The following is a 22,598-nucleotide window of genomic DNA, read 5'->3' on the forward strand; positions in this document are numbered from 1 at the left end:
AACTGACCAAGTGTATTAACTTTAGTTGAACTGACCAAGTGTATCAGTTTCAATTTAACTGACCAAGTGTATTAACTTTAGTTGAACTGACCAAGTGTATCAGTTTCAATTGCACTGACCAAGTGTATTAGCTCCAATTGCACCAATTGTATAAGCTTCAGTTGCACTGACCAAGTGTATTTGCTTAAAATGCATCGGCTAAGTATTCTATCTCCAATCAGTAAAGGGATAAAGCTGTCTTTTGTCGTTTAATCGGACATATGATTCTTCATCTAATTTGTTTTCTTATTTTTTTCAGCCTCGAAAAGTATATCATTACCACATTACATGGTATATGTTGCGTACGCGTTGATTTTCATTTCTTGTTCTGTATCGGCCGCTTTCACTGTGTTCTACGGGCTAACGTTTGGCAAGGCGAAATCGGAAGCATGGATTTCATCAATGTTGATCTCATTTTGGCAAGATGTGCTCATATCTCAGCCGCTAAAAGTTTTTGCCGCTGCAACGCTGTTTGCCATCGTTACGAAGGATCCGAAGAAAGCGATTGAAAATGATGAAGAAGACAAACTTCCATCACCTGAATTAAAGAAAGATGAGGAATTTTCCAATAACATAGTGGAAGCCCGGGGTATGCAAGGGTTTTTTCTCTGCATTTCTTTCATTGGGAAGGACTGTTTGAACACATGAGTTGTGGTTGTTCTTAGAATCATTTGTATAAACAACATCGTTTATTCTTTGTAGGTCTAACCAGTATGGTTCGCGTCGATCCCAAACCACCAGATCCTCGAAAACTGCTGGAGAGCCGGGAGCTAAGGTTGAAACAAATACAAATGAAATACATAATTTACGATATCATGTGGTACTTTATCTTTGTAATCATCCTGTTGAGCGTTGCTTATGGCAACAAAGATACCGCAGCGTACGGTACAACGTTGACCATGGCCAACTATTTTGAAGGCAACACCTACACAAACTGGATCGAACCAAGTCAGGTAAGATTTACCTTCGAAGGTACGATATTGAAAGTCAGGACGTTTTGCAATAAATTACTCTTTTCACATGCTAGTATAAATAAAGCAAGTGAGCTTTCAACGAAAGTCATGTTTAGGCTTGGAGGGTTCACAATTTCTTGTTCTACAGATTACGGACGCGAAACTTTATTGGTTTTGGACGAGATATTCATTGTTACCTGCACTCATTCCAATCCAGTGGTATGGTCCTAATAGGAACATGGAAAACGTTGTTTGGGTAAACATTGATCCACAAATCTCGCGGTCCAGAGGAGCAAGAAACCGGTTGAAAAATGTTCAGGAGCGCAGGCTCCAAGGACGTCCCGGCGACTTCCCAGATATTACTATTATCCTCAACAACACACATCCTTATATGGAAAATTTTGTTGCCGACACTTGTACTGACTATACTGTTGGTGTTGCCCGATTCAGACAACATCGAATTAAACCAAGTATGTTGAGATGGACTATCCTTACTGAGCAGTGCTTAATAAACACTTCGTTGCATGCAATTAAAGTAACAAAAAAGTGCGATCCTAGCTTGTTTCTGTTATCGTCAGCAGGATGACAAATTTTTTTTTACCTGTTTTCTGTTATTTCTAAGGAGTTGAAAAAGCCACAGAACAATCATTTAGTTCAATTTCCCCTCAGCTTTTGAATTTCTATCAACTTCTTGAGTCATATCAATCCCATGTCAAAAGTTGTTTTGATTTTACTATGGGTTAATTCAATCTAACGTTCTGGGCGAAGTTAAAGATAGAAAGTAAAAAAAGTCTCTATTATTTTAGACCCTCTATAAAGATATCAACTCCAGCAATGGAGTAAGTTCAACTTCCTGAAAACAGTAGTGTATAGGGTGCAACTTCCCACCAGAATACAAGAATCGTATAATCGTGTTTGTTTTGTTCTTAAAACATATTTTAGTTCACTTATTAATATCTTTGTTCACTCTCAGATCAATGCCAGGTACACCCAATGTTCAAACAATTCTTTAACGAGTGCAACAGTTTCTATAGTTGGGAAAAGGAGGACGAAGGTCTGTATTTACCGGGTTGGGAAAAAGATCCTGCACAGTCGACCAATTACACGTCCGCAACAGAAAAACAGAAGAACGCATGGCAGTATAATACAGCTTGGGAATTGAAAGGGACGCCATATTGGGCATTTTTTGCAACTTACTGGGGAGGAGGTACGTCAATTTCAAGTTAAACTACAAAAAGTTGTAATCTTAGAGCACATTTCATTCACTTCTGGCTCTTTATAGATTACGTTAAAGGAACAGCAAAACGAAAATTATGCTATTCAAATTATATTTCCTTTTAACAGAACTGTTAAAATGACAGCGGGCTTTCAAAAACTGTTTATTCACATCTCTCTTCATTCTCAAGATATTGATGTTTTTTTAACATCCGATTTACACGACCAGTGACGTCACATTGCATAGTGATAATGACGTCACTTTGCATAGTGATAATGATGTCACATTGCATAGTGATAGTGACGTCACATTGCATAGTGATTGTGACGTCACATTGCATAGTTATAGTGATGTCACATTGCATAATGAGTCGCTGCAACTTTATAAATATCCATCAGTTTCCTGATAACTTTTGGATGAAATATATATGGTGGATTTTATATCATCGGCATTTCACAAAGACTGGAACTTACCTTTGTTAAGATCTTAAGAAGAAAAACAGATAAACTGTTTTAGAATGTCGACTGTCATTTTACTAGTTCTTTTCAATAAAAACATAATATATGTATACAAAATTTTCGTTTTACTGGCCCTTAAACCTTTAGAATTGCTTCTATTATCTATACCATAACAAAAGGCGATTAATTTTATCTGCCATTGTATTTCCGAATATTTAGGCTTTGTCGTTGATCTTGGTCACAACGAATCGTTAGCGATGAATACGACAGCTTACTTGCAAAACAACAATTGGCTGGACCGCTACACCCGATCGATTTTCGTGGAATTTGTCACGTACAACCCGAGCGTCAATATGTTCTGTCTTGTTACCTTGGTAACGGAAATAATTCCCACCGGAGGTTACTACCAGTTCAGCGAGATCTACCCCATGCGTCTATATCGGTATTACGGACGAAATTTATTAGCAATAATGATTCTTGAAATCATCCTCGCGACCTTCCTTGTGTATTTTGCGTATCGCGAGTTCAAAAAATGGCGTAGAGAGGGTCGACTTTACTGGCGAAATCCTTGGAATTACACGGAATTGGTTGTACTAGCATCCTCTTACTCCACCATCGGTTTATACTTTGCACGATTGGTCGCTACGAAGTTTTCCATTAGTCTGATGCGAAAGGACCCGAAATCCTTCGTCAGTTTTCATTATGCTGCGACATTAGACCAATGGGCAACGTTTACTCAAGCATTGGCTGTCTTCTTATCGTTTCTAAAAGTTCTTCGTTTGCTTCGTTTCAATAGACGTATGTCGTTCATGACACGAACTCTAAAAATATGTTTTCAGCCAATTGCTTCCTTTACCGTCGTCTATCTTTTGGTTTTTATTGCGTATACATCGCTTGGATACCTGGTATTTGGAAGAGTAAATGCAGACTATCACACTTTTCATTCGTCAATGGCTAATGTTTTGGGCATGACTTTGGGAGCTTTCAATTATCATGCCTTGGAAAGAGCCGACCAAATCATTGGTCCAATGTTCTTCTTTTCTTTCACATTCTGTGTTAATTTCATTCTCGTTAATCTCCTCGTCGCCATCATAACGGAAGCGCTAGCTCGAGTGACGTTAGATGTATCGCACCAATCAAATGACCACGAAATTGTAGATTTCATGATTTATCAAATCAAGTCGTACATTGGCTTCAGAGTTTCGCCATTTATCAAGCCGACGTATGTAGAGCCGCTTACTGGTGTGGACGAATCCTTCTCGCAAATAACGATAAAAACTGAGGGAGTTGATACGGCATTTCGTAATCTCTGTATGGAAGAAGTACGAACTACGAGTTGGTTAGACCCCGAGAAATGTGAAAACAAGAAAAAACTTCTGCTGCGTTTGCTCTTACAAGTCGACGATCAACTTACGGAGTCAGAATTATGCGATTCGATTCCACTTTTAGAGGAAGTGATCCGAGCGTACACTGAAAACGACTTTAAAGACCTGCTTGAAGAACATAGCAGGAAATTCGACGATAGCAAAACAATGAAAAGCTTGGTCTTTTCGTCTAGAGCTACCACTTCCCACGATGCACGAGATGGCAACAGTTCTGTTTCCCGTTCAGACGGCAGATGGTTGCAAGTGCCTGGTTCGAGCATTACCTTGGCTCGTGAATTCACCCCTCACTCGGATGTTGCTCTAGACAAGCACTTTGGCATTTTTGAAGACGACTACACAGACCGTCGTCTTTTCACATCTGAAAGTCTTTACCACACTCCATCTACAGAATTCATGGGAGCAATGAATGGTAGACATAATTTTGGCTATGTCGATGAGCGGTCGCGTAGCGATGTAAGGCTTTTTGTTGACGATGATTACAATGAAAACGAGCAACAAAATATAAGTAGTCTGAGCGGTGAGCAACATTACGGCAAACAGACTTTATATTTGAACCATGTGGAGATTGAGAAATTTGTTGGAAAGGAAATGAAACAAATGGAAAGTGAAAACTCAAAAAGATCAACATCCCAGACGCTAACCAAGGCAAAACAATTCGGCCAAATCTCGATGAAACGGAACCCAAGTGAAGATAAGTCCATGCTTCTTAGCAGTCCATTCATGGTTGAAAGAAAGATGAAAACGAAACATCGATGATATAAAGCTTAGTGAGTGTGGTTGGTTTTCTACTTACACAACTAACTCTGGCATGAGATTTCTCCTTTAACTTACATAAAGTACTTCTAGTTTTAGTAATAGTAAAGACGTTGTCAATGGTATAAGACAACGTTCGCATTACAAACGTAAATACAATTTAATACATGAATAAAATTTAACTCGTCAATACAAGATTATACCGTATTATTATTTACATTGATTTTACCATACATCACAACATCATTTCGTATGTAATGTGAAGAGCTTGTATCTGACATCATTTTGTTGTCAGATATAAGCTCTTCACATTACAAAACTCTATGTTGTTGCACAAAATTTACATTTTTCGACAGGCGTAAACTATAAACTGACAGTAAACTGTGCGTTCTCATGAACTTTACGTAGTTGTCACAGCGCATGTCTAGTACTGCCGAAAGACCATTATCCCGTTATCATTGGGACCGCTATATGTATTAACATTCAACTCCCAAAAAGGCATCTAGAATTGCTAGTGATGCTGATTCATATGACAGCACTTGTCGAAAGTAGGAGCGAAGTTGTCTTTGAATGCCATTATCTGTTTGTTTATATGTCTTTGCATTAAGAACTTTATCCAGTAAATATTTCAGCCAAAGGAGATTTGTAAATGGATTGAACCTCTCCCAGTTATTGCTGCAAAAAATCAACGATGTTTAGAAAGAACCAAATGCAGTATGAAGAAAAACAACAGTTGGGGAAACGGCAATTGGACGAACGACACTGCACACAAATAGAAACAGGTTGTAAAATTGTCCCTAAATCCCAAATAGTCATTTTGGGTCCCTTGAAAACTCATATTGATTTTTTCACTATAGCCAACGAAGATGAAATTATCATTATAGATAAATTACGCGATTTATGTCTTGTGATCTTATAGGTCGCATGAGGCCATGCTCGTGGAAACTGATAAATTCTGATTCCTACCTGTTGTGCTTTTTCATCTGCCTGTAGACTTGAAACTGATAGTCCCCTTTCCTTTGAAAATACTAGGATCCTTTGCGAGATCACAATACACAGTCAAACCATCTAAAGAAATTAACACAAGCCGGCTGGTCTCGTTTCATTCAAAAGGTGACCAATTTTACAACATTGCTCGATAGAAGTACCTTTCGTAAGTCTTGACAATGTGAAGTCAATCATACTGACGAACAAGCCAAACGTTCTGATGGAAATATCTCCGCCGAAAAATTTGTAATGTAAGTTCTTCCTCGTTGTTCTTTTGATAAGAATATTTCCCCAATGTAAATCTCTGTGTTCGAACATCAGCACGTTTTCAGCGACAGAAAGAGCCAAGGCGACCTGCTGAAGAACACTTAATGCTTCCGTCATAGACTTGAACTGAAAATGTTCAAGATCTTCACCGCCTTCCATAAACTCGAAGACGATAAAATATTGATCTTTTTCAAACATATCTTAAGAAAAAGGAAACGTCGTTTCTCAAGCAATTCTTTTTGTTATTGCTGTTACAAAGTATTCCTTATCTTATCCATAAATTACATTGCGCATGCTCGTTTTTGAATCCATGTGCCAACTGGCCTTAATCCAACGAATACCGTTGTCTCCGTGTTGTAACCAGCTGTAACACAATACACAATAGTATCTATAAACATACCTGGACAGTCATTTTCGCATTTATGTTTATTTTTCCAAATTTCCCATTCGTTTAACAATTTCTCGGGATAACAGTCTTTTATAAGCATGATTCTTTGAAGCAAACAAAAAACATGTTCACAAAGTCAATGCACCTTAGGCATTCAAAAGAAATAAGGTGATTGGCAGTTACCTTTTCACTTGAATAAAGTTCGAGCAAGAAAATGCAGAATTTAACGTTTCCTACAATGGTAAAGTTATTTTGAAATAAGACTCCACGGACGTCGTCAGGTGTAAGAAACACATGGCTAAATTCGTAGTCAGGATTCAGGAGAAACACCTTGAGTTTAAGTATGCATGTGTGAATAAGGAATGGAGAAACCTTTCTTTGCCTCAATGCAGTGCAAATTTTATATATGAATGAAACACATGGACAAGAGTTATAGAATATAATATATATTGAATATAAACAGTTATATGTATCAATAATAACATTCATGCTGTTGATTTATTGAAAACATATTTCACATTTGAAAATGAACTTACTTTGTCTCCGAGTGAACTAAGTTCCCTGGAAAAGAATTGCAAAAAATTATCAATGAAAGCATTGGGTCACGTGACAAGACGTAAGTATCTCAAAGTACGCGAGGCTGTTAATGAATAATAACACTTGGTTGTGGCTTACTTTGTTATGACTATTTCGGGAACCATGTCATCAAATGATTTTTGTGGCTCTCCATTAACAAAAAAGTTTCCTTCCACTGGAATAATCTAGCCAACGAAGAAAATCATCGTTATTGCGGGAAATTCTCCAACTTTACGCACAATTCTTTTTTACTAATTTCATTTCGGGATTTCCAATAAAGATTTTTCATTTCATTCTACAGCATAAATGGCTTATCAATTACCTTCAAAGCGATATCTTCACCACCATCGTTGGTCTTGAAGACTTCTCCATAAGTCCCTTCGCCTATTTTGACACATTTTTCTAAGACGCTAAATTTAAAGGAAACGAAACTATTTCAAACGCGCGAGATGAAAATTGCTCCAAACTAAATTTCAATACACAGACGTATCGACAGCTGTTAAACTTAAATATTTTTCCAACAGTTAGTCTGTCATCACTTTATTGTTTTTTCGTACTCAACATAAACCATTAACTGTTTGATCCTTAAAGAAATGTTGTTTTTTGCAATACAAATCTACATGATAATTATGCAATGGTTTTCGCGACCTTGCCGAAAGGATTTCCTCGAATTTCAACGGTCCTTGCTGTCCACATTGTGCCAGTATTTTTTCTAGTGATGTCTGCCGCCTCTTGCTATCCCTGTAAACTTGGAATCTTGCTGGAGTCAGGGATTCCTATGCATGTAAAATGAATGTCAGATCTTACCTAAAGAAAATGGAATGAGAAATTTCACCCTCCAATAATACACGTACAAACCACGCACCACAAAGTATGGACAATTATGATTCGTCAAAGTTCTTCCAGAATATTCGATGGACGAGGAAAACTGAACGTTAGATATATCCTTTAACACGCCATTTTGACGTTCGTTACTGCTGCAACATCCTTCGGGATTGTAACAGCCGACAATGGACATTCGACGTTGCGGTGTTTCAAAGGTTTTCTTGGATAAGGAAGGATTCTGAGGAACATCAGGTTGGATGAAGGACGACGTTGCATCCACGACATTCTCAGGTTGGATGAAGGACGACGTTGCATCCTCGACATTCTCAGGTTGGATGAAGGACGACGTTGCATCCTCGACATTCTCAGGTTGGATGAAGGAAGACGTTGCATCCTCGACATTCTCAGGTTGGATGAAGGACGACGTTGCATCCTCGACATTCTCAGGTTGGATGAAGGACGACGTTGCATCCTCGACATTCTCAGGTTGGATGAAGGAAGACGTTGCATCCTCGACATTCTCAGGTTGGATGAAGGAAGACGTTGCATCCTCGACATTCTCAGGTTGGATGAAGGACGACGTTGCATCCACGACATTCTCAGGTTGGATGAAGGACGACGTTGCATCCACGACATTCTCAGGTTGGATGAAGGACGACGTTGCATCCTCGACATTCTCAGGTTGGATGAAGGACGACGTTGCATCCTCGACATTCTCAGGTTGGATGAAGGACGACGTTGCATCCTCGACATTCTCAGGTTGGATGAAGGAAGACGTTGCATCCTCGACATTCTCAGGTTGGATGAAGGACGACGTTGCATCCTCGACATTCTCAGGTTGGATGAAGGACGACGTTGCATCCTCGACATTCTCAGGTTGGATGAAGGACGACGTTGCATCCTCGACATTCTCAGGTTGGATGAAGGAAGACGTTGCATCCACGACATTCTCAGGTTGGATGAAGGACGACGTTCCACGACATTCTCAGGTTGGATGAAGGAAGACGTTGCAACCACGACATTCTCAGGTTGGATGAAGGAAGACGTTGCATCCACGACATTCTTAGGGTTACCATTAGGGCATTCTTCATCTTTGCGAGTTTCTTTCATAGCGCTTAAATCCGACTGACATTGATTCGTCGCCTTGCAGGATGACTGCAATTTTATTTTTGGCAAACGGATTTCTGCATCAAACCAACGTCCATTGTCTGTTTGTTTTTTAGAAGGATTTACCAGATGAACATTCTTAACGTCGAATGCAGGACTTGATGATTCCAATTCAATTTTCCAATCATCCCCAACAACGAACCCACCGCATCCTGCTCTTAAATTATTACCTGGAATAACTTCATCCAAAGAAAATTTTTTCACACTCTTGCACAATTCCTGCACATCCAAACCACTAAAAGCAGAGTTATCATCAAGACAAACTGAATGATCATTAGTCAGGTCGCAATTGCTGACATCAGTTGAAATGAAGATAATTTCATCATTACCAAGCGATGGGCTACCAGTGCTGTCTATCTTGTGTTCTTTGCAGTCAAATTCTCTGCTTGGGATGTTATTTTCCTCCATTTGAACATCCGAAATGTCACGGCTGGCATCATCCGAGTGCAAACTGCTCTCAATACATGAGTTGTCAGTTATAAATAATGGACTACCTACAAGATTTTCTTTGTTTTGTTTCGATGAAGAAGCTGATGTGACAGGTGAACTTAAAATTGTCAACCTTCTAGGTTTGAGTGAAGTTTGAGGATGACAGGAAAACGGTGTGGAATGTTGGACCACAGACTTGTCTTCACTACACATAATAAAACAACGAGGATTCGAGTGATGCATTTTTGTCATTTGTCATTCTGCTAATATACAACTAGCATAGGTGTGTTACAAGCAAGTTACAATCGAGGGATGAAAAAGCGAATAAGTTTAAAAGGTTCATGATGAAAATGGAGCATGTTGAATTTTCCCTAAAATTTAAGTAAACTATTTGGAGGCTGCACTACAGCCTTTCCATCTTCCAACAGCATTCTGGCGTAGTTACTTAGTTGAATATAAACCATTAGTAGAACTTGGAAGTTGAAAAAACTTGTCGGGAGCGATTACAGAATACCAGCCCACTCATACACGTATAATATAAACTTGACTTTAACCCTAACACTAAAACTAAAACCGAGTGGACGGGTATTCCGCAAGTTTAGCCACTTGCTCGTCTTACATTCGTACGAATTAGTGTTGATTTAAATTCAGCCAATAAATATAATTAGAAAGAATGTAGAACAAGTCCATGGATTAAAGTTAGATTAAAAACTAATTAAAAGCGTTTCCTTTGGAAACAATTACCTGGGTAAAGAATCGCAACTTTGTTTAACCTCGTCATTTACTACAGAAGCAGAAGAGGTTGATTCAACAGAACTTTCTGAACTGGTGGAAGCGAACAGGCGATCTTTTCGTACTTCAGGTGAAATCCATAGGTCGGTTTTAATCACGCGGTTTTTTGCCCTGCCATATGTTTTTATACTGATAAAATTCATTTTGTGTTTACATAAAATGTAATGTTTACGTTCTTTTCTTTTCAAGGTTTGAATTTTGGCGCTTGACATGTGTTTTGGGTAGAATACCGCAGGTCATTAGCACGTTGAGCTCAACGATCCACTTGGGCATAATTAAAATGAAGTAGTGACACGTAAAGATTTTTTGGAAGGCAGGAGAGGATGGAACTACACCGGTTGTATAATTTTTAGTTAATTTACGAGTTTTTTGTAGAAAATAAGGATATATAATGGCAGGTGTGTAAAAATAAGCATGTTTTCGGCAATCGTTGCTTTTCAAAGAGGCGTTTGATGAACGTGTAGTCATGCATCGCCGGTGTATGTGCATAGTGTAAAATGCTCGTATATCTTGTCAAAATAACTTTGATAAAGGACCTAGTCTCCTTGTTATCACTCCGTTGAAATGAATTTCTAGTTTTATTACATGATGTTAGAGCTTCCTTTCTATGGTAGTGTATATAAATGTGAGTGTAAAATTAAACTTTCACAGATGAGGAAGACCCAAACGACGTGGCTCGAGCTCGCCATCGTCAGAAACGAGGATTGCTGAAGCTTTACTATGGTGTTGGTGAGGAAGGTGGAGAGGTAGCCTCAAATCCATATGATATAAATGGTGCTCATTTTAAACCTCATGACTACATGCAGAAGTTACTGAAAGAGAAAAGTCTCACTGAGCTAATGGAAAAAGAAAATGATGTTACAAAACGTATGTTAAAAATATGTCAGTTACAAAAGTTTAAGTTTAGTTTTTTGTGAGAGATTACTTTCATTTAAGATGCGAATGGGCAGACGGTTAGGACTACAGTACATGAATAACTGTATGGCATTTTGTTGATTTTTGTGTTCTTTTGTTTACAGCAATTCAACCTGATCAAAAATGCTGTATGTAAAAATATGTCAAGGTGTTGAACTTTAATCAGAGTTTAACATTTTAAAAACCATTCACATTTAATTCTTCGTGTTACTAGTGCTTTAGTTGAAAAGATAGCCCATTTCTCACTGCAAAAAATCTTTAAATTCCTAAAATTTACGGTTAACACTAAAATTGACATGTAAAATATTTTTTTGTGGCTGAGCAGAAGCTAAAAATCAACTTGAAGATGTTGAATGTTGAAGCTTAAATTTAACATCATCAAACACGCAGTTTTAGAAGATGTTCGTACTAGTGTTAAGGATGTACAAGATTAATTAATTCATTCTTGTTGAATAATTCACAGCTTTCAGATGATTTTCATGTGTGTGTTTAATGTTTTTATAGAAATCAAATCACTGGATAGTGACATGCAGACCTTAGTTTATGAAAATTATAACAAGTTTATCAGTGCAACAGACACAATCAGAAAGGTTGGTGAAACATAAAGTTGTACTTGCATTAATTTCATATAAAATGTAAGTATTGAGGGATAATCTTGTTGAAATAACTCACCAATAAAGTTCAACTAAATAATTGCTGTAGTACTTTATATAATTTCTCTGTTTGGAATGCTTGTTTTCGCGTTTCATACAGAGTAATATTATCAGTACTGAGTACCATATAAGATGTTGTAGTTACAAAACTGAATACTCAGTTTTAATTTCCCACAGATGAAGAATGACTTCAAGAAAATGGAGGAAGAGATGGACAACCTCTCCGGGAAAATGTCCGCCATCACGGCATTCAATGACAAAATCAGTGTCACTTTACAAGACAAACGTTTGCAAATAACTAAACTATCTGGAGTCCACACGTTGCTACGTAAGGTTAGTATATGCAACATAAGTTTTTAAATCAAAACTCCATACATGGAGTCCACACGTTGCTACGTAAGGTTAGTTTATGCTACATAAGTTTTTAAATCAAAACTCCATATATGGAGTCCACACGTTGCTACGTAAGGTTAGTTTATGCAACATAAGTTTTTAAATCAAAACTCCATATATGGAGTCCACACGTTGCTACGTAAGGTTAGTATATGCAACAGAAGTTTTTAAATCAAAACTCCATATCTGGAGTCCACACGTTGCTACGTAAGGTTAGTATATGCAACATAAGTTTTTAAATCAAAACTCCATATCTGGAGTCCACACGTTGCTACGTAAGGTTAGTTTATGCAACATTTGTTTTTAAATCAAAACTCCATATCTGCAAAAGTTTTCTTTTTGTTTAGCTTCAATTCTTATTTGAACTACCTTCAAGATTAAAGAAATGCATTGAAATGAAGCAGTATTCACTTGCCGTCAGGTACAAAGCTTGATAAAGTAAATAGTTTGAACCCGGGAGTATCGTTACTTATTTGTAGATGTAGATCGTCCAGGTTAGTAGAGTCCTGAGAAGGACTGTTGGTATTGATATAGACTGACGTTTCGACAAATCTTATGTTGCATGTAATGACCAACGCTAAGGTTGTCAAAACGTCAGTCTACATCAACACCAACAGTCCTTCTCAGGACTCTACTAACCTGGACGGTCGGCATCCACAAACATGTTACATGTTACATTGCAACAAATCTCCAAGTGTCTTTTTACCGTCAAAATTGAGGATAAACTGCTTCACAAAAGTCATGGTATAGCCTACATGACGTTGCACCTTGTTTCTATTGAAGGTATTACAGTAGAGCCCGTGATGTTCTGCTCAAGTATCAAGATATGTCGTCATTTCGTGATATTCAAAAAGACTGCGAGGAGATAGTCAACGATCTTATTGGATGCTTAAAGGATCACTTTCGCAATCCTAAGGTTCGTAAATATATTCTCTCATATGTACTCTAAAATATTGAAATATTTACTTCACATTATGTGATGTTCGCAGTCGATCATTGACGAAATGAATTTGAATTATTACCAGGATTGTATAACTTGTTTTATGAGTCAAATGTTGAGTTTCATACGTAGATGATGTTATTGTGAATCTACTTCATATTAAAGCATGTCTCGCGTGTTAACAGGTTTGCTTTCTTGTGTGTTGTAGTCGAGTCCAAAGCAGCTTACAGAGTGCGTCGATCTTCTTCTTCAACTGAAAGAACCCGCGAATGAATTATGTGACGAGTATCTTGCTCAGTGGGTATCATGTGTTGTTGTTTTAAGGAATTTCCCACTAAAATTAAAAGAATTTTCTACTACGGTGACGTTAATGAGTTCGAAACTGTCTTCATTTCACAAGATATTTTGTTTACGGTGGAATCGGTTGCATCGTGAAAATTATTGTACTAAGTTGCCTCCTTTTTAAAAATGGCAAATCTCAATTTCATGATATTTTTAGTGCCAAAGAAAGGCTGGACGAAAATCTGCTTGATTTGACGTACCAGGTAAAAAAGGAGTGAATCTGAAGATACAGCGTTGTCAACATAGCAAGGGGGCTTACTTCCGTTTTGTAGTGAGAATAATAAGTGTGAGAAAACTCTTGGATAGAGTAGCAAGATTTGTGTAGTCGAACTTACATTGGTATCTAAAATATTTCAGGTTACTCTACAGGAAAATGCAAACGAAGTCGATAAAGGTGCAGTATTTAACCGCGAATGAAATAGCCGTATGCAACAACGTTCGTTTGATGATTTTTTATGTTTTTATTCATCTGCAGGCCAAACAAAGGGTGATGCGAAGCAACTAGAAATCATGGTATGTTGCAGTCGACTCACGTAGCTTTTACAGGAGTCAAATTATGATTGTGTTGCCAGTGATATGTGGTACATCAGGGATGGATTTAGGGGTGGGATATCCTTCTAGTCTTTGTTAGATGAAGTGCAAGAGGGTGTCCTAGCCTTTGTTGTGTGGGGTGCAGGAGGGTGGTTTCTCTAACATTTGTTATATGGGATGCAGGAAGGGTGTCTTTCCAGCCTTTGTTTTATGGGATGCAGGAGGGGTGTCTTTCTAGCCTTTGTTATATGGGATGCAGGAGGGTGTCTTTCTAGCCTTTGTTATATGGGATGCAGGAGGGTGTCTTTCTAGCCTTTGTTATATGGGATGCAGGAGGGGTGTCCTTCTAGCCTTTGTTGTATGGGATGCAGGAGGGGTGCACTTCTAGCCTTTGTGAGATGAAGTGCAGGAGGGATGCACTACTAGCCTTTGTTGTATGGGATGCAGGAGGGGTGCACTTCTAGCCTTTGTGAGATGAAGTGCAGGAGGGATGCACTACTAGCCTTTGTTATATGGGGTGCAGGAGAGGTACCAAATTCTCCCCACAAAATACTAATATGCCAAGCAGTTAGGCAAAACAACTGTGATTCGAGTTTATTAGAGCACACTTTCAAAAATGTATTTATCAAACTAAAACACGGCAACAAGCAGCCACCGAAATGTAATCCAAACTAGAGCAATCTCCTCTCCCCTACAAAGCCATTTTAGATATATCCCTATGGTTGTATATACTATTCTATTGATGGAGACGCTCCTAGAAGTATCATTGTGCGTTTCTAGGATATTTTAGAGTTCACGGATCACGGATGTAATAACTTTTTAAGCAATATTTCTCTGGTTATTGCTTCATATTGTGATTTGTTTTATAATCGCAATATCGGCAGGTACGTATAATAAAACGCGGCGTCTATAAGAACTTGCAGAGCGTGACTCAATCAGTTAATTTGTGTCGTATTTGTAACTTTAGCAAAGACGAACACCAAGTTTTAGATGCGATTGCGCAAGAAATGATCGCGAAATTTGTTTCATCGTTGATGGGCGAATTCTTTAAAGTGATCGAGCAGCGGTTTGATTTAGAGGTGACGATTGCTTCATGTTAAAAAAATGCTGTGTATAATAAGTTACAAACTTACACTTTACGTAATTTCGTATGTTTCACGAATTTTATTCGACTTCGAGTCCCCACCGCCTGCAATGGTCGAACGGAAAGCTTTTGCAGAATGAATATTATCGCGGTATATTTTTTTCAGATCAATTACGCGGACGATGAAATGTTGGTTCGATCGCTTGACAGACTTCATCGCCGTTTGCAAGCCGTAGAAAAACTAATGCCGCAACTGGGAGTATTGAGGTGATTGAAAATAACAGTCTCTTAACTCTGTTGAAAGTTAAGTATTCTTCATCAAAGTCTGAAGATGTAACAACACAAGACCATTTGTTCCCACACCTTAACTCAAATTATATCGACGTTACGAAACACGCAGTCTTATAGCCATTATAAAGACTTTAACAAACTTCCAAAATGCTGATAGTTTTGTCTGCTGTTTTCGTTAATGAATTGATGGATGATTGAATTGTGTTCTTCCGCGTTAGATCCGGTGGAAACATAATCAAACGAGTTGCGCACAAGAGAGTTGAATTTTACTCGCTGACTTTACAACGACAGTTCTCCGGTGTGTACTATTGAAATATTTGTGAACATATTATCATTTAGTATAGATAGTGAATTATAATTTGCCATGTTTTAGCTTCTTTGACTGACATGAGGCAAGTGCTTGCTGCTCCAAAAGTACTGAATAATGATCAAAATCGCTCCTTGTCTGATCTTTGCTCAAATATCCATTCTGCTGTTGTTGGTCATGTGAAGACAGCTTTGACAAATTTAAAGGTTTGTTTACAAATGCCAGTTGGAATTTTGCAAATATGTGAGCGCGCAATGCGAGGTTCTGTACGTACGTCGATCTGTCTATTAATTTACAGATTCTAAAATTTCATGAACATTTCAATGCAAAATGACTCTTCATGATATCCCAGGAATTGATTTAGGATATGGGATTGGGGAGGCGCTGTGCACTTCTCGTAGCTTTGGTTTAAAGGGGTGCAGATGCGGTGCCAATTTTCTTACAAAATAGTAGTGTACCAAACTTAGCTAAGCAATTGTGATTAGCGTCCAATAGAACAAAAAAAGAGTCAGACATGCTGCGGCACAAGTTGAGATATAGCCACCGAAATCCAAACTAGAGCACAGGCCCCTTCACACACGCACACAAATATTGTGTATCCATCCCTGCTGATAACTAAATATAAAACTGCAGAAATGATTTTGAACGTGTAGTTATACAACATAGCGCAAGTCGTCACTGGTGATTGATGTATCAAGTTCAACTTTCCCTGATCTTGTATAGAGGATGTTTCATACCCTACCCTACTCTTGTGTTTTAGTCATTTATCAGTGAAGACATCACGTTTGCTGTTCGACCTTACTTTCGTGGTCCATTTTGTTCGGACGATATAAGAGAAAGCATGGTTGTGAATTACATTTCTTATGTCATCAATACATCAAAGGTACGTAGTTATCCTAATTTTACCTGTATTTATGTCATCAATACATTAAAAATACATAATTATCCTAACTTTCCGGTATTTATGTCCACAATACATTAATGGTACATTGTTATCCTAATTTATCCTGCATTTCCTTGTTTAGAAAACTGCTTAATCTGAAGACTTCTTGAGCTTTTCGGTTTTGAATTGGTCATTAAATCTTCATAAGAACTGTCCTATCGTGCACTCTTCAATTATGTGCGCTTGTTAAATTAGACCTTTCCTTTCACGAACTCTTTGTTCACGATGCAATAAAAACTTTTTCGACATATTCACGTTTTGCCTTTTCGTATAACGCTTCTTTGTTCTTTTTTTTTATTTTAGGCATTTTTTGACAATACTAGTGAGAAGACGATGCACGCTCCGCCATCTCTCATCTTACTGTTGTCGAGATTGTGTTTAGACATGCAGGATTCCATCGTTGATTACCTTGTTAGTGGAATGCTCCATAGTAATGTCGAGTGTATCTCAATATTAACACGGTTTATCCTTTCTGTATCCGTGTAGCTATCGTTGACAGATCAACAGTTTCCCGTGGATGAAAAAATGAGCAAGGGTTGTGTTGTAACATCTGTTGCTCAACTTACCGACGAGGCCAAAACTGCCTCCCAGGTGCGGCAACCGTGTAGCTTCTGATTACTGTTTTTCTATATAACTGTATATTTTATGGATATTGCCTTCTTTGTGTAGTTGCTCATCAATCACTTTGTGCGAATTCAAGGCCTTACAGTTTCCCAGGTGAGCAAATCCCAGGTTTACGCATAAATGCGTTGGAAATATAAGCTGAAACATACTCCAAAAATATCATCTTGTAAACTCAAGATTCGAATGATGTTTTTCGGAGTTTCATCTAAGGCCGTTGTCCCCCCTGCCTTGAATAGAATACAAAGTATTTACGGCGGTCAAATTGGATTTTCCTCTTACATAAGTGATGCAGTGAATGGATGAATAAATGACAATCTTTATTTTGACACGCTGGCCTCGTCAACTGGGGTTGATCTCCTCGAGGAGCGTGCTTTTGTTCAATAGTAATTACAAAATTTACTAAGAAATAAAATAACTATAGAAGTGAAAGATAAGTTTAAATATTTACAAAGTTTAGTTTATTCAATTAGTTACATCCTAAACTAAATCATAAAATGCAAGCAGCAATTTTCTTTTGAAAAAGTGATACACTTTTGCTATTTCTGATTTCTGTTGGAATTGAATTCCAAACAGAAGCTCCATTATACGCAAAGATTTTCTTTAAGGAGTTAGTACTAGGCATGGGTACATTATCTCTATAAAAGCTGACTACTTTCTCTAGGACGTGATAAATCATTTGTTTGAATCATTTAGATGATACGAAAAAGCGTCGAAACTAGAGATTGGTTGGGAACGATTGAACCACGGACCGTACGTTCAGTTATGAAACGTGTCGTTGAAGACATTACAGCGATCGACGCGGATGTCGGTTCTTTGTTTGAAGAAGGATCAAGGAAAGCTCACAGCTCAGGTGATTGTCGAATGATTTCAGTTGTCGCCACAACAGAATGGAGACTATATTCGTTATTCCTATTCCCTTGCTTAAAGCAATCGTGAAACGAAATTTTGTATTGTCTTAAAGAAGAGATCTTCTCAAACATGTAGGCCATCAATTTTCACGTCAATCAGCAATTTTAGACAAAACACGATCATAACTACCCCTATTTAAATCAGTTTATTCCCTCTCATCTTATGTACTTTCATTGTTCCATTTAGACTCGAGTAAATGGACATATAATCAATACAAAAATAATCAACGAAGTCAATGGAGTTATACACCTAGGTATAAATGAAAAATTATATACTTCAATCAAACATTGAATTTAAGATTGAACCAAACTTTGAATCAAACGTTCAACCCAACGTTGAACGCGAAAAGTTCCTTGTTTGAGAAGATGTAAAGTCTTCGTTTTTTTCCCACTTATTTTTAGTACTGGATTTGATCAGAGTCTGCTCAGCAATATTCAAAAGCTGTTTTCGGAAAAGATCGAGATTTTCAGTCCCGTTGAATTTTCCAAGGTGTCAATTCTTACTGGAATCATAAAAATTACGCTAAAGGTATGCAGAATGTTATTTTCCTAAAGGATGGAGTCAATCTGGCAGTAATTTTGATATATACGTCTTTTGGCTTTCTTAAATTTCTAGCTGCTGTTTCACATATCAAACGAGTATTAGAAATATAAAACTTCTCTTGTTGATAGTTGGCAATGTACATATTTCGAGATGCATTATTGTCGATAGCATTGAACAGATGAGAACTGAGAGAGTTTTGTTATTTTGTTTTCCTTTTAGACGCTGCTGGAATGCGTAAGATTGCGCATTTTCAGTAAATTTGGATTACAACAAGTTCAAGTTGATGCGCATTACCTTCAAATGTATCTTTGGAGATTTGTCTCAGATGAAAAGTATGATATATGAATAAGTTGAAACATATTGGGAAAAGATGAAGCTAGCGCTAACTCTAACCCCCACCTTATAAAGGTTATACATTTGTCTAAGGTTTGGGATTGTATTACTGTGACATAATACATTGGAAAATAAATTGTTAATGGGATGTTACATGGACCCTTACCTGCCTTTTGAAGACAAGAAACTTTCCCCTGTTGCTTGCTTTGATTACAATAGCCCTCTGACCACACCCCCAAGTTAAATCAATTTACCTGCCTAACCTTTCTTCTACAGGTTATGATTACAATAGCCCTCTGATCTACCCACCCCCTTCCCTAAGTTTAATCAATTTACCTGCCTAAACTTTCTTCTACAGGTTATGATTACAATAGCCCTCTGACCCACCCACCCTCTTCCCTAAGTTTAATCAATTTACCTGCCTAACCTTTCTTCTACAGGTTAGTATATGTAATGTTGGATGAAGTTGTCAACAGCACAGTTCACAGATGTGTTGAACCAGAAATGATGGAAAGCAGTGTAAGTATAGAGAATGCATAAATCATCATGTCATATACTTAATGGATACCTGTGGATACTATGGATGATTATGGATACTTGTTTGTGGATATTTATGGATTTTCCTCATTTTAGGTGGTTGAAGTGATATGTGAAAGAGGATGATGATCTAATTATCACAATTGAATGAAAAAGTAATAAGAGATCTTGAAGGTTGACCTAGATGAGCATGTTTATTGAAAATATTACACCAGATTTTGAAAAAACAAGCTTCTTGTACATGTTATCAAATCGAACCAGTTACATTGTATATATATGATTTCCTAAGTAGTGCACTGTCATTAACTCAAAGAAATTCTATTTTTCTTTCACTGGTGATGGTAGGTTCTTTGATGATTGTTCTTTTGACATTGTTATATTGCCTTATTTTTCTCAAGGAACTTTATATCCATTGTCAATTCATTCATCAATCCCAAATGTATGTAAGGTTGTTAAAACAAGCCTGATTAAGTTAAATATTATTTACCCATGCTGAAAGTGCCTTGTTCTACCATATTATTGATTGTCTAAGATATTAGCTGCAAAAACAATGTCTTTTCTTCCTTGGCTCTTCTAAAGACAACGAATTCATTTCTAGAACAAATTAACAAATTTTAGTGTCAGAAATCATCAAATCAAAACACATTTAAGCAAACAATATAGAGTTTCAATAAACCTATTGGAGCTTTTAAAGCAGGTTTCTCAAGGCATGTTTTGGCAACATCGTAAAACAGTTCACCTATGAAAGAAAAGAAATATTTCCCATTAGTTATCCAAAAGATCAAAAAATAAAATGAAAAATTAATTATTTTTCTTTATGTAAACAATGCTAAAAGCTCTAAAACTGCTTACCAACATTCTCTCCTGTTAAACTTGAAGTTTCAAAGACTTTGGCCTCAATTTCTACAAGCATTACACATTGTACAGTCATAAAATTATGCAATCAAACACAGTGAGAGATAGTAATAAAGTAAATGGTTTGAACCCGGGAGTATCGTTACATGTTTGTGAATGTAGATCGTCCAGGTTGGTAAAGTCCTGAGAAGGACTGTTTTTGTTGTTGTTGACTGACATTTTGATAACCTTAGCGGTAGTCATCTTCAGAGTCAGTCTTTTGACAACAACAAAACAGTCCTTCTCAGGACTATACCAACCTGGACAATCTACATTTACAAACATGTAACAGTGAGAGATATTTACATCGTTTCACAGTATTACTTTACATCTGCATAATCCGTGGTAGTATGATAATCCACTTGTCTAATGCTTTTATCTCGATGAACTAAATCTGCTTTCGTACCACATAGGAATATGTTACAACTCTACAAAACAATAAAATACAAGATTAAAATCTTCTACAATTATAGTGTACTAGGTAGAACAAAGGTATTACACTAAAACACTCTCATTGCACTGAGCATTAATGATAAGGTTCCTACTACATTTAAAATGTATTTATACAATTGTAAATCTGTAGCTGAATTAGTTTTGTACATGTATTCAAATGATATAATGTAATTTATAAAACTGTATTGAATTCTATTTGAAGACTGACCTCTTCATGAGTTTTCAGCTCATTTACCCAAAACTTCACTTTATCAAAACTAGTTGAGTCTGTCAAATCTGTTTCAATGAAAAAACAAATTGTTAAAATATAATGTCTACCGACACAATGAAACCTACTGACACAATCCATATTATAATTGGAAAACTATTATGTGAAACTTATCAATTCAGAAGATCATATTTAATTGATAACCATAACAAATTATTGCAGCCATAGCTCCTCTGTAATATATCCGACTCATTGCTTCATATCGTTCTGATCCAGCAGTATCCTGTAAAGAAAGTGCAATCTACTTTTGAACAAAAGACAAACAAAACAATGCATGTTGAAATTTGTCAAATACCCATATTCCCAGGGTGAGTGATTTTTCTGTGAATTCTCTCTTGGCCCCAAATGCAGCTCTATTGTCTGGAAAATAAAAATTACACAACTCTAGCACAAGACAAAGCTTAACCAGATTAAATAAAACTTCAGCCCATTTTATATTTATGAATGTTCCTTGTGAAAAGTTATCAAGACCTTTTGTTTCACTTTTGTTCACAAACAATACTTTACAAGCACTGCATTCTACACTTACATTTTGATAAGGTACATCCTTGTTAAATCTAGCATGTAGATACCTCTCAACCAGACAAGTCTTTCCACTGTATTCCTTCCCAAGCAAAACAACTTTTGCATCAACTTTGTTTGCCATAAAATTCAATATACAATAATTTCATAGAATTTTGAAGAAGTGCAGCGTTATCTTCCGTAATTGCTGTTGATTCAGGTTAATTCAGTAATTGCAAAGTTCAAGAGATCAAAAGGTCCTTCGATTCCATGTAAATATAAACTGTGTGCCTGTCACTTGTCACAAGATATCAACTAGGATCTGGCTTGGTCCCAGATAAAAATTTTTCAGGACACAGTTTTGAACAATTCATAAAAATGTTGCATAAAAAGGAAGCACTAAAACAAGTTCAAAGATTATAAAACTACAAAACATCCAGTGCTGTATTTCACTGACTAAGCTAAACAAACATAAAATTATTCAAATATTATGGTAATTATTAGTAAAATAATAGTGCTCCGATAGCGGATAAGATCCCCCAATTCCGCATATTTCCGAAGTGTGTTTTTCATATTTGGTACATTTTATCAGACATTACATTTGGTACATGATAGCTTGGATAATATCACATAGAAAATGAGCAGGATACGCGCAAAATATTTAAAAAACCTGCAGTTCGTTACTTTGTTTTTAGAGGTTTTAATATTATGCTTTCATATGCAAAAACGTAATGCCGTACGGGTGTTTTGCCCCTCTATTGACCTGTTGACTCCACGTGAGCTCATTAGAAAAAATTTTTCAACTGATTACCATACCTTTACAAGTAGGATTTGCAAACGAAGTGCATTAAAAGGTTTAGCCTTCAGTTCTTCCCGGATAGCATATTGCCACCTGTATAACA

General features: G+C 37.0%; 4 protein-coding genes across 5 annotated transcripts in view; 2 read left to right on the forward strand and 2 right to left on the reverse strand.

Moving 5' to 3' along the window:
• Positions 1-4,999, forward strand: part of LOC124443533 — a 32,949-nt gene extending 27,950 nt beyond the window's left edge. Inside the window, 5 exon segments of the mRNA XM_046993986.1 lie at positions 299-628; positions 742-992; positions 1,141-1,462; positions 1,966-2,199; positions 2,886-4,999. Coding sequence (XP_046849942.1) covers positions 299-628; positions 742-992; positions 1,141-1,462; positions 1,966-2,199; positions 2,886-4,807 — 3,059 coding nt within the window. The 3' untranslated portion in view covers positions 4,808-4,999.
• Positions 4,928-10,447, reverse strand: LOC124444202 (probable GPI-anchored adhesin-like protein PGA55). Its single transcript, XM_046994789.1, is given in 13 exon segments — positions 4,928-5,479; positions 5,771-5,819; positions 5,822-5,872; positions 5,953-6,258; positions 6,459-6,550; positions 6,630-6,679; positions 6,983-7,007; positions 7,122-7,207; positions 7,345-7,432; positions 7,671-7,798; positions 7,888-8,823; positions 8,826-9,648; positions 10,188-10,447. Coding segments are annotated over 13 exon segments (3,024 nt in total). The 5' UTR covers positions 10,379-10,447; the 3' UTR covers positions 4,928-5,280.
• Positions 10,448-10,526: 79 nt separating this feature from the next.
• LOC124444198 (vacuolar protein sorting-associated protein 51 homolog) lies at positions 10,527-20,078 on the forward strand. Of its 2 annotated transcripts, XM_046994784.1 has the most exons (25): positions 10,527-10,633; positions 10,887-11,102; positions 11,655-11,740; positions 11,981-12,136; positions 12,544-12,617; positions 12,980-13,112; positions 13,345-13,433; positions 13,636-13,681; positions 13,836-13,872; positions 13,954-13,991; positions 14,790-14,893; positions 14,977-15,088; positions 15,260-15,360; positions 15,603-15,682; positions 15,758-15,897; positions 16,452-16,574; positions 16,938-17,045; positions 17,121-17,225; positions 17,304-17,351; positions 17,952-18,108; positions 18,354-18,420; positions 18,569-18,695; positions 18,930-19,042; positions 19,484-19,562; positions 19,677-20,078. In XM_046994784.1, the coding sequence occupies exons 1-25, from the start codon at positions 10,627-10,629 to the stop codon at positions 19,704-19,706; spliced, it is 2,376 nt and encodes a 791-aa protein (XP_046850740.1). In that variant the 5' UTR covers positions 10,527-10,626; the 3' UTR covers positions 19,707-20,078. The 2 variants fall into 2 exon arrangements, with proteins under 2 accessions (XP_046850740.1, XP_046850741.1); XM_046994785.1 differs by lacking the exons at positions 10,527-10,633; positions 10,887-11,102; positions 11,655-11,740; positions 11,981-12,136 and adding an exon at positions 12,283-12,476.
• On the reverse strand, positions 19,756-22,163 carry LOC124444203 (ras-related protein Rab-24-like). The gene is made up of 8 exons (XM_046994790.1): positions 21,721-22,163; positions 21,491-21,555; positions 21,340-21,418; positions 21,136-21,203; positions 20,804-20,902; positions 20,433-20,484; positions 20,257-20,319; positions 19,756-20,174 (listed from the first exon to the last, which is right to left on the reverse strand). The coding sequence occupies exons 1-8, from the start codon at positions 21,839-21,841 to the stop codon at positions 20,116-20,118; spliced, it is 606 nt and encodes a 201-aa protein (XP_046850746.1). The 5' UTR covers positions 21,842-22,163; the 3' UTR covers positions 19,756-20,115.
• Positions 22,164-22,598: the final 435 nt, after the last annotated feature.

Source organism: Xenia sp. Carnegie-2017, unplaced genomic scaffold (assembly GCF_021976095.1).
Source record: "Xenia sp. Carnegie-2017 unplaced genomic scaffold, XeniaSp_v1 HiC_scaffold_21, whole genome shotgun sequence".
Taxonomy (NCBI): Eukaryota; Metazoa; Cnidaria; class Anthozoa; order Malacalcyonacea; family Xeniidae; genus Xenia; species Xenia sp. Carnegie-2017.